Raw genomic sequence first — 13,312 nt, forward strand, 5'->3', positions numbered from 1 at the left:
GGATGCAAAGCATTTGCCTACAAAGAGTACTCAACAAATATTAGCTATTATTATTACTACTGACATCAACAATTCAAAGGAAATTAAACTGTGTGTTCAATGTTAAGGTTGTCCTTTTAACCTCTTCAGCTGAATGTTGATATGAAGGTGCTTGATAGCATTCAAACATGTAATAATGAGGTAGATGATAATTAGGGTTTACAACATCAAAATTTAATTAAAGAAATGGTAGGGGAGAAAAAACAGACAAAGTACACTGTAAAGCTTCTCTGCTTTTGCTTTGAACTAAGAGTTTCATTGGGCTTGACTTCCTTTTTCTAAAGAGCAAGGGAATACCCACATAGTGTCAGGTTGCATGAGTTACAGAATGTCTCAACGCACTTTCAAGGGCTCACTCCTTTCTCTTGCATAACTGGTGAGGTCAAAATGGGCACCTTCCTGAAAGCCAAGTGTCACTTCTGAACACGGTCCAAGAAAGAACTGCATTCCATAGAAATCCAAGACAAGAAATAACAGAGGGTGGTACTTGAGTTTGAACCAACCAAACACTGCTGGTGGGCCAAGTTCTTAACAGTCACGTTAACACCTTTGATTTCTCCATGACCTAAAGATTCCACAGCTTGAAACAAACAGCTGAAATAGGAGGAGGAGGGAGAGGGGAGGACAGCCTGATGTAAATTTACCACTATATTAAGTTCTAAAGTAACAATATAATTTTTTATTATTAGCTAAAGCCAATCAGAGAAAGAAAGGTAAGCAAGTGCGTTGGTGAGTCTGTCTTTGCAAAGTCTGGAGGAGAGTACAGGTAAACTAACTTTGGACAAACACACACAGACCCCCACAACAGACGTGGTTGTGTGCCGCTAGAGCAGAGGCTGATTAAACACTCAGTGCATGGGCTCACTGTGCCACTCCTGGAAAATAATGAATTGGGTAAGGAACAGTTAATAAGAAACTGTGCCTTGCTAACTGTGCACATTACAACAAAGAGCTGGCAGCTCCTGAAGGAAAAGGGCTTGTGCGCTGCCGTTCAAACTTGTCAGTCAACTGGTGCCAGCAGCCTCAGCGTCTGCCTGCCCAGCACACCCTCATCACATGTGTCTGTCTGGCCTGATCTGTACATCTGCTCAGAGTCGCTCCTGCCCAGTCGGGGATTTCTGCTTTTCTTCACCGGTGCTAAGAGTGGATTTTTCCCTGCTTCTCCTCTGTTACCTCTGCTCCGCTCCCCAAGGAGGCTCCAGCTTTATGGTAGCTTTGGACTTCCTTCACTGCCTGCCTGTCCTTGACTTCTAGAATGGAAGAAGCTGAGCTGGTGAAGGAAAGACTTCAGGCCATCACAGTAAGTCTGCCTACAGTTATAACTCATGGAGGTGGTTGCTTACAGGAACGGCAGACACGCTGCTGGCTGCCTCTGCCGCTGAGCCTCTGTAAGTGGAAAAACAGAACTGTCATCCTTCATGGACACGTCTCTGCCGCTCTCTTAACCCTTGTCACCACCCTCTGTAACTCTTGGGCTTCTGACCCTCAGAACAGAGTAAATGTTCTTGATTGTTGCAAAAACTCTGCCTACATTTTAAACAGCAATCAGAAGCTTTTAAGGTAGTTTAGTTCACTTTCTATGTACCTTAGAAACACAGTTTTTCCTTAAATTTATAATAGACAAATATTAGATCAAAAACAGATCCCCAATTTGGAAACTTTTTAAACAATTAATACACTAAATAATTAAAATCTTTTAAAATGGGGAGAGAAAAATGAAATAAGACAAAGGACTTGAAACTTTTTTATTTCTGCTGTGTTAGTATGTTCCAGAAAAACTAACAAAATGAAAATGAATGTTGTTGTACTTAAGCTAAGCATTAAACAAGAGAAAAGTGGGTAAAAGCACTTATCAGATTAATTCTCAGATATCAGTTTCCAACAGAGTCACAAACTGAATAAGATCCTGAAAAAGGAATGCAACGCATGCACTGCAATAGATTTGGAAAATATTTCATTAATACCGGGAAAGACAACAATGCATTTTTTTATGTTTGTTCTGGGAAAGAATCAAAGCAAGAAATGAATTACTTTCCTTAAATGATCCAGCTTTTTAAATTTAATTTTATAAAATCCTCTATTTGGCAGGAACCTGGAAAACTGTGACACAATCATTTGTCATTAGCTACCACTTACGATATAATTTTTTTTTAAGAAAAGAAACTTTGGAAATCAGCATCCCAATTTCTCAGCATTTTCTCTTGCTGAAATTAGCTGTCAGGAAGAAATCAGTACTTTTTAAAAACTAATGCCATATCAGGGTGGCAGGAGGATATTTTTGTTTGCTCTTCAAATTCCCATGGCATAAGTAATAATGCTAGTCCCAATTTAGGATTTTTATTTAATGGATACATTTTCTCAATTCCACCCAGAAAGGATTCAGTAAATTGAAATATTTTCGCAGCCAGTGGTAAGGAGCCAGGAGTCCACGGATAAGGGGAGCACCTTTCTACAAGACAATGCTTTTGAAATGTCTAACTTCTAATTAGCATATTTTCCTTCCTTCAAAAAAACTTTGGTTTGGATCGTTGTTTGTTTTGTTTTGTTCTTTTTTGTTGTTAAACTCAGCCACCGGTTCAGCTGTCCTGCTTTAAGGGACAGGAACTCGGCTCGGCTCTATTGTTTTGGCGTGGGCCTTTTGCGTTACAGCTGTTGTCTAAAGGTTACTTTATTAGACTGTGTGAGTTGTGTGGCACAAGCTCTGCTTTTTCTGATGCTTCTGTCTTCTAATTAACTAAATTAATAGTGCATCCAACAAAATACACAAGTCCCTCGTTCCACATTTTTTTTTAATTGGAGCACACCCTCACTTGAGCCCTTGCTCCCTCCAGCGCACCTTACAACTCTTCCTGAAGCAGCATGTGTTCTAAAGGTATGACTGCACACAGTTTCAGGAAGACTGAGAATTTTCACTAAGGGTTCCAAATGTAAATAGAGATACTAGAACAAGAGTCACTATTCCTTACAAGCACACATAAGAGTAAGTTCTTAAATATACTGGCATGTGTTTTTTTGGTTTAAAAAACATGACTTTTTGGACTATTCCATTAGCCTAAACATATCCCCTTAGAAAGAATTAAGTAAATCTCCAAAGTAAAATCACAAAGTAATTCTATCTTGGAAGTAGTGTTTGTGTAAAGGTTGTAGGGAAAAGAAATTGGGAAGTTTATAGGAACAAATTTCCACTAGCTAAGTCCAGTCACCAGGCTAAGTCCAGTCACATTTGTCACCACCTAGAGGAAAACTGGAGCAGTGGTGTCTCCATGGAAACATCACATCCACTCATCTCCCTCCTGGACACCCTAGAAATGCCAGTTTTCTCCACCCTTGCCTTACCCAGGAAACCACCTCAGTTATTCCTCTTCCCCTTTCTAAAATGAAAACACACAGTATCCAGAGAGTTTGCAGGGATTATTTCATTTTTGGAAGTACTGATAATCTTCCAAATCTCTGACCTAGACTAAAACGCAGGGACAATCTTCTCATTTTAACTGTTTTCCTTCTATTTCCCTACACTGAAACAAACTTCATATACATACTTCAAGAACAAAATCATAAGACAATTGTTCAACTCTTAGACTTCAGTTTGTTAGGGGGGAAAATAACTTTTTACATTCTAAAATCAATTTGAGTTTTGTATTAAAATTTATTCTTCCAATTCCTGGTGTGAAATGAAATAATCTTCACTGTTGAATTTATTCTACCTGGTTTTGAGTGTCAAAAATGTCATTATTTTCACTGCAAGGAATTGAAAACACAAATGTATATGCCTGTAACTTGACAGACCAAGTGCCAATCTTCTTGTTCCTCAAAAAAATAAAACCAAAAAAAAAAAAAAAAGGATTAAACACAGTAAGTAGATGGAATGTGGCACTTAGGCTCTCAAACTAAAGCTAAATTATTGTGATGGTGCCATTCATTCCTCATATCAGTACACTGAATTTTAGGTTAGTCAGAGGTCTTCTCAAAGAGAATGAAGATGAAATTATGTAAGTACACAGAAATGATTATTTATAAGAAGGTATTTCAGTTTGGGTATACCAAACATGGATTCTATTTTGCATACCTACTCTCAGGTTCTCCCTTCATTACTTTATCCATGTACCAACTCGTCTCATACTAAACCAGTGGTCAAAGTATCACTTAGCCAAAGAGTTCAGTTTTCACCTATAACTCAAAAACAGGGCTACTTCATACTGATTAAAAATTATCTTGGGGCTCTCCTCTAGTTGGTACATATTTTAACAGATAACTGATTTTTACTCAAAAGGAGAGCTATGTAGTAGACTAGTAATTTGAAATTCACTTTTAATATTACTGGAACTGGCGACACCAATGTCTCCAGCATTCTCAGGGAAAGTGAGATGAGGGACTGACAGAGTTATCCCTACAAAGTTACGTGGGAGTAAACATGACCCACACCAAAGAATGGGGAAAAGGTGCAGGTGAATTCCCCTAAAAACAGAAAGATTCCCTAAGCATTAGTAGTATTCCACCTGCTCTTGACATCCTCCTGCACAAGGAACACATTGTCTTATCTCCATTTCTACTGTGACATTAGAAAATACTAATACTAAATAATATGTGGAGACTCAGACTGGAAAACCCCTGGATCTTAAGCTGGCTAGAGATCATAGACTCACAAATATAGTACTGTTTGGAGAAGGGGAGTGAGATCAGGAGATTCTGAGAACTAAAATCGATTTTCAGAGAACAGAGCCAGCTGGGGAGAAAAGGGGTAAGCATAAAGCTGACATTTTTATTCTTATCAAGGCTTACCATTAACTGGTAGGAATGTGTGTTATCAACTCATTCTCATTTCTTTATTCAACTAATGGTTATTGAAGACCTGCTATGTGCAAAGCCCTATGCATTGAAATGAAAAGAAGCGAAATAAGGGGAATCAGGAGCATCAGGAGTTGGATGGGAGTGGGTTGCAATTTGTAGTCGTCAGGATGGTCAGGATGGGCCTCATAGAAGGGTGCTATTTGAGCACAGATGTGAAGGAGGTGCGCTCTGTCAAAATTTAGACAATTGTAATAATCACAAGAGCAAGCACCTGCCTAGAACTGACTCCATTTGGAAAGGAGCCACAGAAAGTCCTGACACTGGAATTTGAGCAACAGAGCCAGATTTGCCAGCCAAAGCTGCTTATGACGCAAAATAATAAGGCACTCTCACATTTCCCCGGATCCACTCCCTATTTCTTCCCACTCCCGAAGTATTTTTTCTAGACTTGTAAACAGGAATTTAAAAGGAGAATGTTTTTACATAAAACAGAAATCTACCTAACACAAAGACCAATATTAAAAGAGTAACATAAATGCACACAGGTTCTAGTTATTTCTTTAGCATGTGTTGCCTGTCCCTGAACACTGCACCTCATCTCATTTTCTTTCTGTCAATATCTAGAAACTTCTAACAGTTAATAAGACAGTTAATGACCTCAAAGCAGGACCTGAGACATAATTTGTGGGGCCCAGGACACAATGAACATGTGGGAAGTCTTGTTCAAAAAGATCCAGAATTTCAAGGTGTAACAGCAGAGCATGAAACTACATGCTGGGCCCTTCCGAGTATGGTGCCTTGTATGACTTCACATGTCACGTCCCCAAGAAGCCAGTCCAACTTTTATTTCCCAAGCCTGCCATACACATTTTCTCCTCTTCATTCTGCCTATAGAAATGAGAAAGTGAAAACAAGAGCATGCCAGTCTGGATCTTGACTAAAGGTATATATACATTAACAGGTGTTTGCATCATTGTAGTATTTCAAGCTCTAAGGACTTCTTAAAGGAACAATGACTAAAAGAATGCGCCATTGTTCCAGTTTACCTCATGGTTAAGACAAAGTTCCAGGAAGAACATCCAATCTGTCATGACCAACCAAAGACATTCACACAAAGATGGTACATGGAGATGTAGGACTCTCCTAAACAGAGAAGTCCTGTGCCAGAATATTAAACAATGAAACCTCTGCACAATTTTCCACAGTGCTGTACTGAGATTACATGTTTCTTCCAGAGAAGGAAAAGTTTCTTCAACCAAATGTGCTAGGCCACATATCTCTGCCAAACATAATAGCCCACCCACGAAGGAGAGCATGTCATGAGGTACAATAATTTTGATAGCTTATTAAGGAAGCTGCTTTTTGATAACGGGGGAAGGTTTTTTCCAGTGTACTCCCGAATGATAATGCTGCTTCGCAAAGCCCTCTACTGAAAAGGATCCTCGTGAACTTTCTGAACATTACTGGATAATCCAAAAGGAAAGCTGCCTCTTTAGAAAACTGATTGAAACAGATCAAAGTCTACGTGCCTAAACCTAACTAGCATCTAAACAAGTGCACCATAGTTCAGTGCTAAAACTTCCAATCTCCAGTCTCAAGTGACTCAGCTTCTCTTAAAATAAAATAAGAATATTTAAATTTTAATAAGAATATTTTAATAAGATAAGAATATTTTAATTTAATACGAATAAAATAAGAATATTTAACTTAAATGACAGTGGGGTCATTTGGGGGAAATGTATTGCCTCTCATTCCCTCATCGGGAACCCTGGGGATGTCTACTTTTCTAAGACAGTTTGAGTGCAATCTATACTTAAAGTTGCTACATAAAACTCCAGTGACTGAGTGGATTCAGTTGAGCCATTTAAGATATAGAAAACCAGGTTATCCTCTGAAACTCTAAATGGAAATTGAAACTGGCTCCTGTCCCAAGCACCAAGTTTTCAATGTGTAACTGAATCGGGGATTAACATGGGGTGATACGACGTATTAAAGTGAGATATGACAGCTACTCAAAATCAATCTATGCTAACAAATCTAGAATATAAAGGACCACCATTAAGAAAAAGAATTCTGATATTAAAAATAATGATAACAGCACCTGTTCTTATATAGCATTTAGGCTTTAAAAAAATAAAAATAAAAACTTTTACATTATCTTATTTGGCCAAACAGTCCTGTGGGTATTTTTGAAAGCAGATATTACCATTCCTATTTTACTTGTATAAGCCCAAAAACCTAAGGCCAAGGAAAGTTAAGGGATTAGTTACATAGTAGAACTTGAATCCATTCTTCTGCTTGTCACATTTTCTGGCCACAGCATCATAATAACTTGTAATAAACATCAAAGCCACAAACCTCGCCCTGTCCAGAACTTCCTCAGATTTCTGTTCTTTACTCTTATGAACAGAGTTTGACGTGGAGCAAAGAGAAGAACCTAAGGAAGTTCTGCATCACTTCACCACCTTTTCTAACCCAAACCAGTCCTTCACCCACTGCAGTTTCCTTCCCCCTTCTTCAGTCAGCAAGTAGAAGTGGAAAAGGAAAGAATGCAATACCATTTTGGAAGCGTTTGTTATTGCTTTAACAGAGTTGGAACAGAACCTGTCATTTTTCAGAGCATCCCATATTCTAAGCCTCGTTACCTTCTCCCCATCCCACTTCCTTTACACAGTCTCTTCACTCCAGCCAGGATTTCTTAAGGCAAAGACGTCTTTGCATCTCTCACAGCTCCCAACACTGAGCTCAACACTAGCTGGAGCACAAAAGAAAACCATCAAGAATGAGTGAATGAATGAACACAATCGAATTGAAAAGGGGGAGAAAGCTAATGATTATCTGGCCTGCTAACGTATATATATATTTTTTTTTTTTTTTTTTCTAAAGACACAGCGAAGTTACCATTCCCCCTTGATTATTCAAGGGCTTGTTTTGTGTTTGTTGCTTATCCTTGTTTGGTTTGGGTTTGTCACTATTCATTAGAACAAACAAGAAAGGGTAGACAAAGGAATAAAAGAGTAAAACACAAACTGGATTCTATTTAGAGATCTGTTCAAATTTATTGTAAGGTTAGCAAAGAAAACTAAAATTATTGAATAAAATGAGGTATAGAAAATGTGTGCTTTTTAACTCACTCATATGTAGTAGTGATAACTGTGTCCACTTCCCATGGTTAACTTGAGAATTAGGATATTTCAAAGCAGAAATAAGCATAGGACCAGAAGAAAGAGATTCCTTTCGCATCTTCACTACACCATGCTCAAGAGATGCTCACCCAGCTTGTCCTTAGACACTTCCAGTATCAGGTGGATCAAAACCTCACAAACACCCTATTCCATTTGAGAATAGCTCCCTGTGTTAAGAGTTGTGACATAATGTGCTAGAACCTGGTTCCCTTTCATTTCCACCGAATCATCATGACTTTAGCCATTGAAGCCATACAGCTTCATTTTCTGAATTTTGACCATTTCTTGTATCACTGGCTCACTGAAGACACTCTCCAAAATGTCAGGGTCACTCTAAAAATTTGGTGCTGAGAGTTGAGCAAAACACTAACCAGCACAGAGCCCCTAGTGCTATAATATCCCTTCTTTGGAGCATTGTAATTCCACTGATATATTTGGGAAGCAATAAGGTTTAGTAATAAAAAGCACTACCTTTGGAGTTATAGAAAATTATGTTCAACACCAATTGCAACACTGAACCAATCATATGACTCAGGAAAGTCAATAAACTCTTGTCCTCAGCTTTAGTGTCTCTAAAGATAAGAATTAACTAGAAAGTTTAATAAACTAGTCACATACACAATGAGTATACAAAAATCAATTGCTTTCTGAAAAAGTTAGTCAGAAAATAAAATGTGAAACTATCCCATTCCTTAATAGCTACAAAATAAAAAACTGATAAAACCTAACAATGATCTTACTAAGGAAACGTGCAGGAATTATATGAAGAAACTTTTATACTTTTATACCCACTAAGGAAATGTACAGGATTTATACAATGAAACTTTACTAAGCAATATAATATATATCTGGAGAGGCATATAATTCCTTGGGGTAAAGTTGAATACAAAAAAGCTGTCAGGTATTTCCAAATTTATTTTAAGTTTAATTCAATCCCGATCAAAATCTCTAAGGGGGCATTCTTATTTGGGTCTGGTAGCAGCATGAAATTGCTAAAACAGGACAATTTGGCAATTGGTATAAAAAAAGTCAAAAACTGTTTTATCTTTTAACCTAGAATTTCATTAACAAGGAACTTAATACTAAAGAAAAATAAGAAATGCACACAAAGATGGATTCCTAAGATGCTCATAACATAAAAGAATCATTTTTTAAAGTACAAAAGTGGAAGCAAATTCAATATCTAAAAATAGGACTTATCTGAATAAATATAGTGCATATATATTTGGTTACATGTACATATATACGAGGGTGTCAAAAAAATGTATACAAGTGAACACTTTGGTCAACATTGCTCAAGCAGAAGTTCACCGTAATCAGAAGTGTCTGGACACTAATGGTAACCACTTTGAGCCACTTGTAATTGTAACCACTTGTAATTGCAGAAGTCAAATGTGACTTGTATTCATCTTCTGTTATTGATATATATTGAGTATTACACTTTTTTTCTTTCTTTTCCCTTTATTTTTGTACCTTTCTCAGGGCAAATTCGATATCTAATAATAATAGCTAACTTTTATGATGCACTTATTATTTATTGGGAACTTTAGAAAGTGTTTTTCTGTATTAATTCTCTTTATCTTCACCATAACTCTAGGAGGTATCATCCCATTTTATAGCTGAATAAATGTAGGTATACGATGTGGAGGTTAAATAACTTGCCCAAAGTCATCTAGCTTCTAAAGAGAGACCAAGGTCCAACTAAGCAGGCTGTCTCCAGAAGCTACACTCTTAACTATATGCTATACTGACTCTCCCTGCACATTATTTGCTTAGTTGAAACCCCTTGAGTTGAACATCTCTTGTATACTCTTATCACCAAGCACAGTGTCTTAACAGAGATGGCTGATAAATAAAGAAACTGACTTCCAATGGTCTCCATGATATGATATTTCCTTATCCATCCAATTTTTCTCCTTCTGTTTTTCTACCACAACCTCTCCTCTCTACTCCAGTCACACTCAAACCGTTCCACTCTCTTCATTAACCCACAGCTTAACTTCCGGCTGTAGAATCTAAATACCTTAATAGACATTTATGCAGGTCTACGCTGAAGCAGGCATTGGAATTGGTGAAACAAGGATGAATAAGCTACAGTTCTGGCCCTAAAATACACGCATACACACACTTAAGCTATAGAATGAGAAATGTAGGCATTTGGGGAAATGCAGGAAGTTGTTCAAAGCTGATTTTTTGGAGAAAAATGATGCCCAAGTTTGTCTTAAAGGTGCAAGAATGGGGCTAAATAAAGAGGGTGGGTAAGAGGAAAGGGCAGCATTCTAGGCAGTCGAAGCAAACACAGAGCATTCAAATATTTCCAATAACTTTGTGTGAATGGAACTAAGGTGGCAGGGGTTTTAGTGGTGGGAAAAGAGGCCAGATCGTCATCAATACTTTATTAAATGATGCTAGTATTTTCCCTCCAGAAAGCAGTAGGCTGCCTTTTGCTTTAAGTAGGGGAATACTGACCAGCTATTTCTTTAGAAAGATGACTCAGGTAACACTATAGAAGATGGTTTGGAAGGCAGACAGTATTACAATTTTAATCGTTTTTTTTCTTTCTTAAACTGTATATACATTTTTTTGGCACCCTCTGTATAATGGAATAATATACAGCCATTAAAAATAATTTAGAAGACTATTTAATGATATGGCATATCATTATGTTCATGATATATTAAAAGGAATAATTCAGATTACTATATACGTAAAAATAATTTTATATGCACTATATCACATAGATATAAATCATTGATCTCTGATTACCTCTGGACAATGATAATTACTATTAGGAGTAACTTCTAAAATTACACCAAGGTGTATGATTGTTTGTGTGTTTGGTTGCTTGGTTGGTTGGTTAGTTGTTTTTCTGGTTTGGTGGGGAGTTAAGACGGATAAGAAACTGATTGAGTTTTTAATTTTGTTTCTGTTAGAATTCAACAAAATGATTCCAAAGTCCAATTGGAAAAATAAACTACTGTTACTAATCAAGACATTTTAGATAAGAGCAATAGAGGAAAACTTGCCCAATAAAATGTTGATGTACCTCATTGGCACATAATCTAAACTATGTTGTATTAATACCAAAATCAATAATTAAGGAAACTATACAGATAACCTGGAACCAGACCCTAATGTACATTTGAAAATTATGTCCTCTTCTGCAAAATGTCTCTTCAAGTCCTCTGCCCATTTTTTAATTGGATTGTTTGTTTTTTTGTTGTTGAGTTGTACGAGTTCCATATGTATTTTGGATATTAGCCCCTTATCGGAGGCGTTGTTTGCATAATTCTTCTCCCATTCGGTTGGTTGCCTCTTTATTTTGTCAATTGTTTCTTTTACTGCGCAGAAGCTTTTTAGTTTGATATAGTCCCATTCATTTATTTTAGCTTTTACTTCCCTTGCCTTTGGAGTCAAATTCATAAAATGCTCTTTGAACCCAAGGTCCATAAGTTTAGTACCTATGTTTTCTTCTATGCAGTTTATTGTTTCAGGTCTTATGCTTTGATCCATTTTGAATTAATTTTGGTACATGGTGACAGATAGCAGTATAGTTTCATTCTTTTGCACATGGCTTTCCAATTCTCCCAGCACCATTTATTGAAGATGTTGTCTTTTCTCCCTTGTGTGTTTTTGGCTTCTTTGTCAAAAATTATTTGTCCATATTTATGTGGGTTTATTTCTGGGTTCTCAATTCTATTCCATCAGTCTGTTTGTCTGTTTTTCTGCCAATACCATATTGTTTTAATTAATTTTGCTCTGTAGTACAAGCTGAAGTTAGGGAGTGTGATACCTCCAGCATTGTTTTTTTTTTTTTTTTCCTTAGGATTGCTTTGGCTATTCTGGGTGGTGAACACACAATGTGGTATACAGTAGTACCTTGGTTTTCGAACATCTCTGTTGACGAACATTTCAGTTTACAAATGCCGTAAACCAGGAAGTAAATGCTTCAGTTTTCTAACACACCTTGGAAGTCAAACATGTCATGCTGCTTCTGCTGAGTGCAAGATCCTGAGGGCTAGCTGTCGGCTGTCTTCAAACGTTTCAGAACTTGAACGGTCTTGCAGAGCGGATTACATTTGAAAACCAAGGTACCACTGTATATAGATGATGTATTACAGAATTGTACATCTGAAATGTATGTAACTTTATTAATAATTGTCACCTCAATATACTTTAATTTAAAAAAATAGTAAACAATAAAAGTTAAATGATAAAATTAGTAAATAAAAAAGTAAATCAATATGAAAGAATTTTTCAATAAAATTTCAAATTAGTTAAAAATTTGGGGAAAAAATAGATCTTCAGCATTTATCACAATTAAAATAAATTAAGCCAGATTAAAGAGTTTTTAATATTTAGAAAACTGGAAGAAAATATGGATGAATAATGTATATCAGATGATAAAGGAAATTAAAAACGGCTTCTTCACCTACATAATGAGGATAAGCACGGCCCCTACTTCATAGAGATTTAGGAAGATTAAATAAATTGATACAAATATAAAAAGTTCTCAATAAATGTTAGCTATTGTTACAACCATCATCAGCAGATCTTGAAAAATTAAACAAAAGAAATAATGTTAGTTTTAAATGCTTTCTTTTTAATAATCGAATGCTATCTCTTAGACATTCACTGTGTAAATACAACACTATTTAATAATTCATTCTACAACTTTGCCAGGGATTAACCAAAAATTAACCAGTTATTAAATATTCATAATTCACCTTTTCTCCCTCTTCAAAAAAATTGCCACTTTCAGTCTTTTGATAACCTCTTCACACAAAATTCCAAGATTACTTGACAATATTTTTCTGTCGTGGCTATACATTTTTCTATTTCCTGAAATGAAGCCCATCAGAGTCTGAGTAGCTCTGTCTTTGGCTTTCTTATTTCCTCTTGGGCTTCGACTTACCTTTAAGCATGTTTATTCTACCCTTTCCAGAATCAAGATTATTCTCAATCAAAAATATGAAAGAAAATAGGAGTTCTAGTTTAATCTCTGTTATATTAATATTATGTATCTCAGCAGTAGCCTTTATCTTTTTGCTCTCAATGTAACTTAAATATACATACTTAGAGGATGCCAAAAAAATATATAAACATTTTAAGAAAGGAAAAAACTGTAGTAAAATTGTAATACTCAATATATATCGATAATAAAAGATGAATACAAGTCATGTGCATACATTTTTTTGCTGCCCCTCTATTTATACGCACATGATTTTTGCCCCTTCAGTGTGTTTCACATGCTCCACATCTTCGCATCACCCTGGTTCTTACCTTATTTACATTATTAC

General features: G+C 36.4%; 1 protein-coding gene across 2 annotated transcripts in view; it reads left to right on the forward strand.

The window, feature by feature from the left end:
• The first annotated feature begins 1,041 nt into the window (after positions 1-1,041).
• Positions 1,042-13,312, forward strand: part of PALMD (palmdelphin) — a 47,551-nt gene continuing 35,280 nt past the window's right edge. The window contains exon 1 of one of the 2 annotated variants that reach the window (XM_019747046.2): positions 1,042-1,339. In XM_019747046.2, the coding sequence (XP_019602605.2) occupies positions 1,295-1,339 (45 nt within the window). In that variant the 5' untranslated portion in view covers positions 1,042-1,294. The remainder of the gene's footprint in view (positions 1,340-13,312) is intronic. The other variant, XM_019747047.2, reaches the window with a different exon arrangement.

This window comes from Rhinolophus sinicus, linkage group LG14, assembly GCF_036562045.2.
Source record: "Rhinolophus sinicus isolate RSC01 linkage group LG14, ASM3656204v1, whole genome shotgun sequence".
NCBI classification, from domain to species: Eukaryota; Metazoa; Chordata; class Mammalia; order Chiroptera; family Rhinolophidae; genus Rhinolophus; species Rhinolophus sinicus.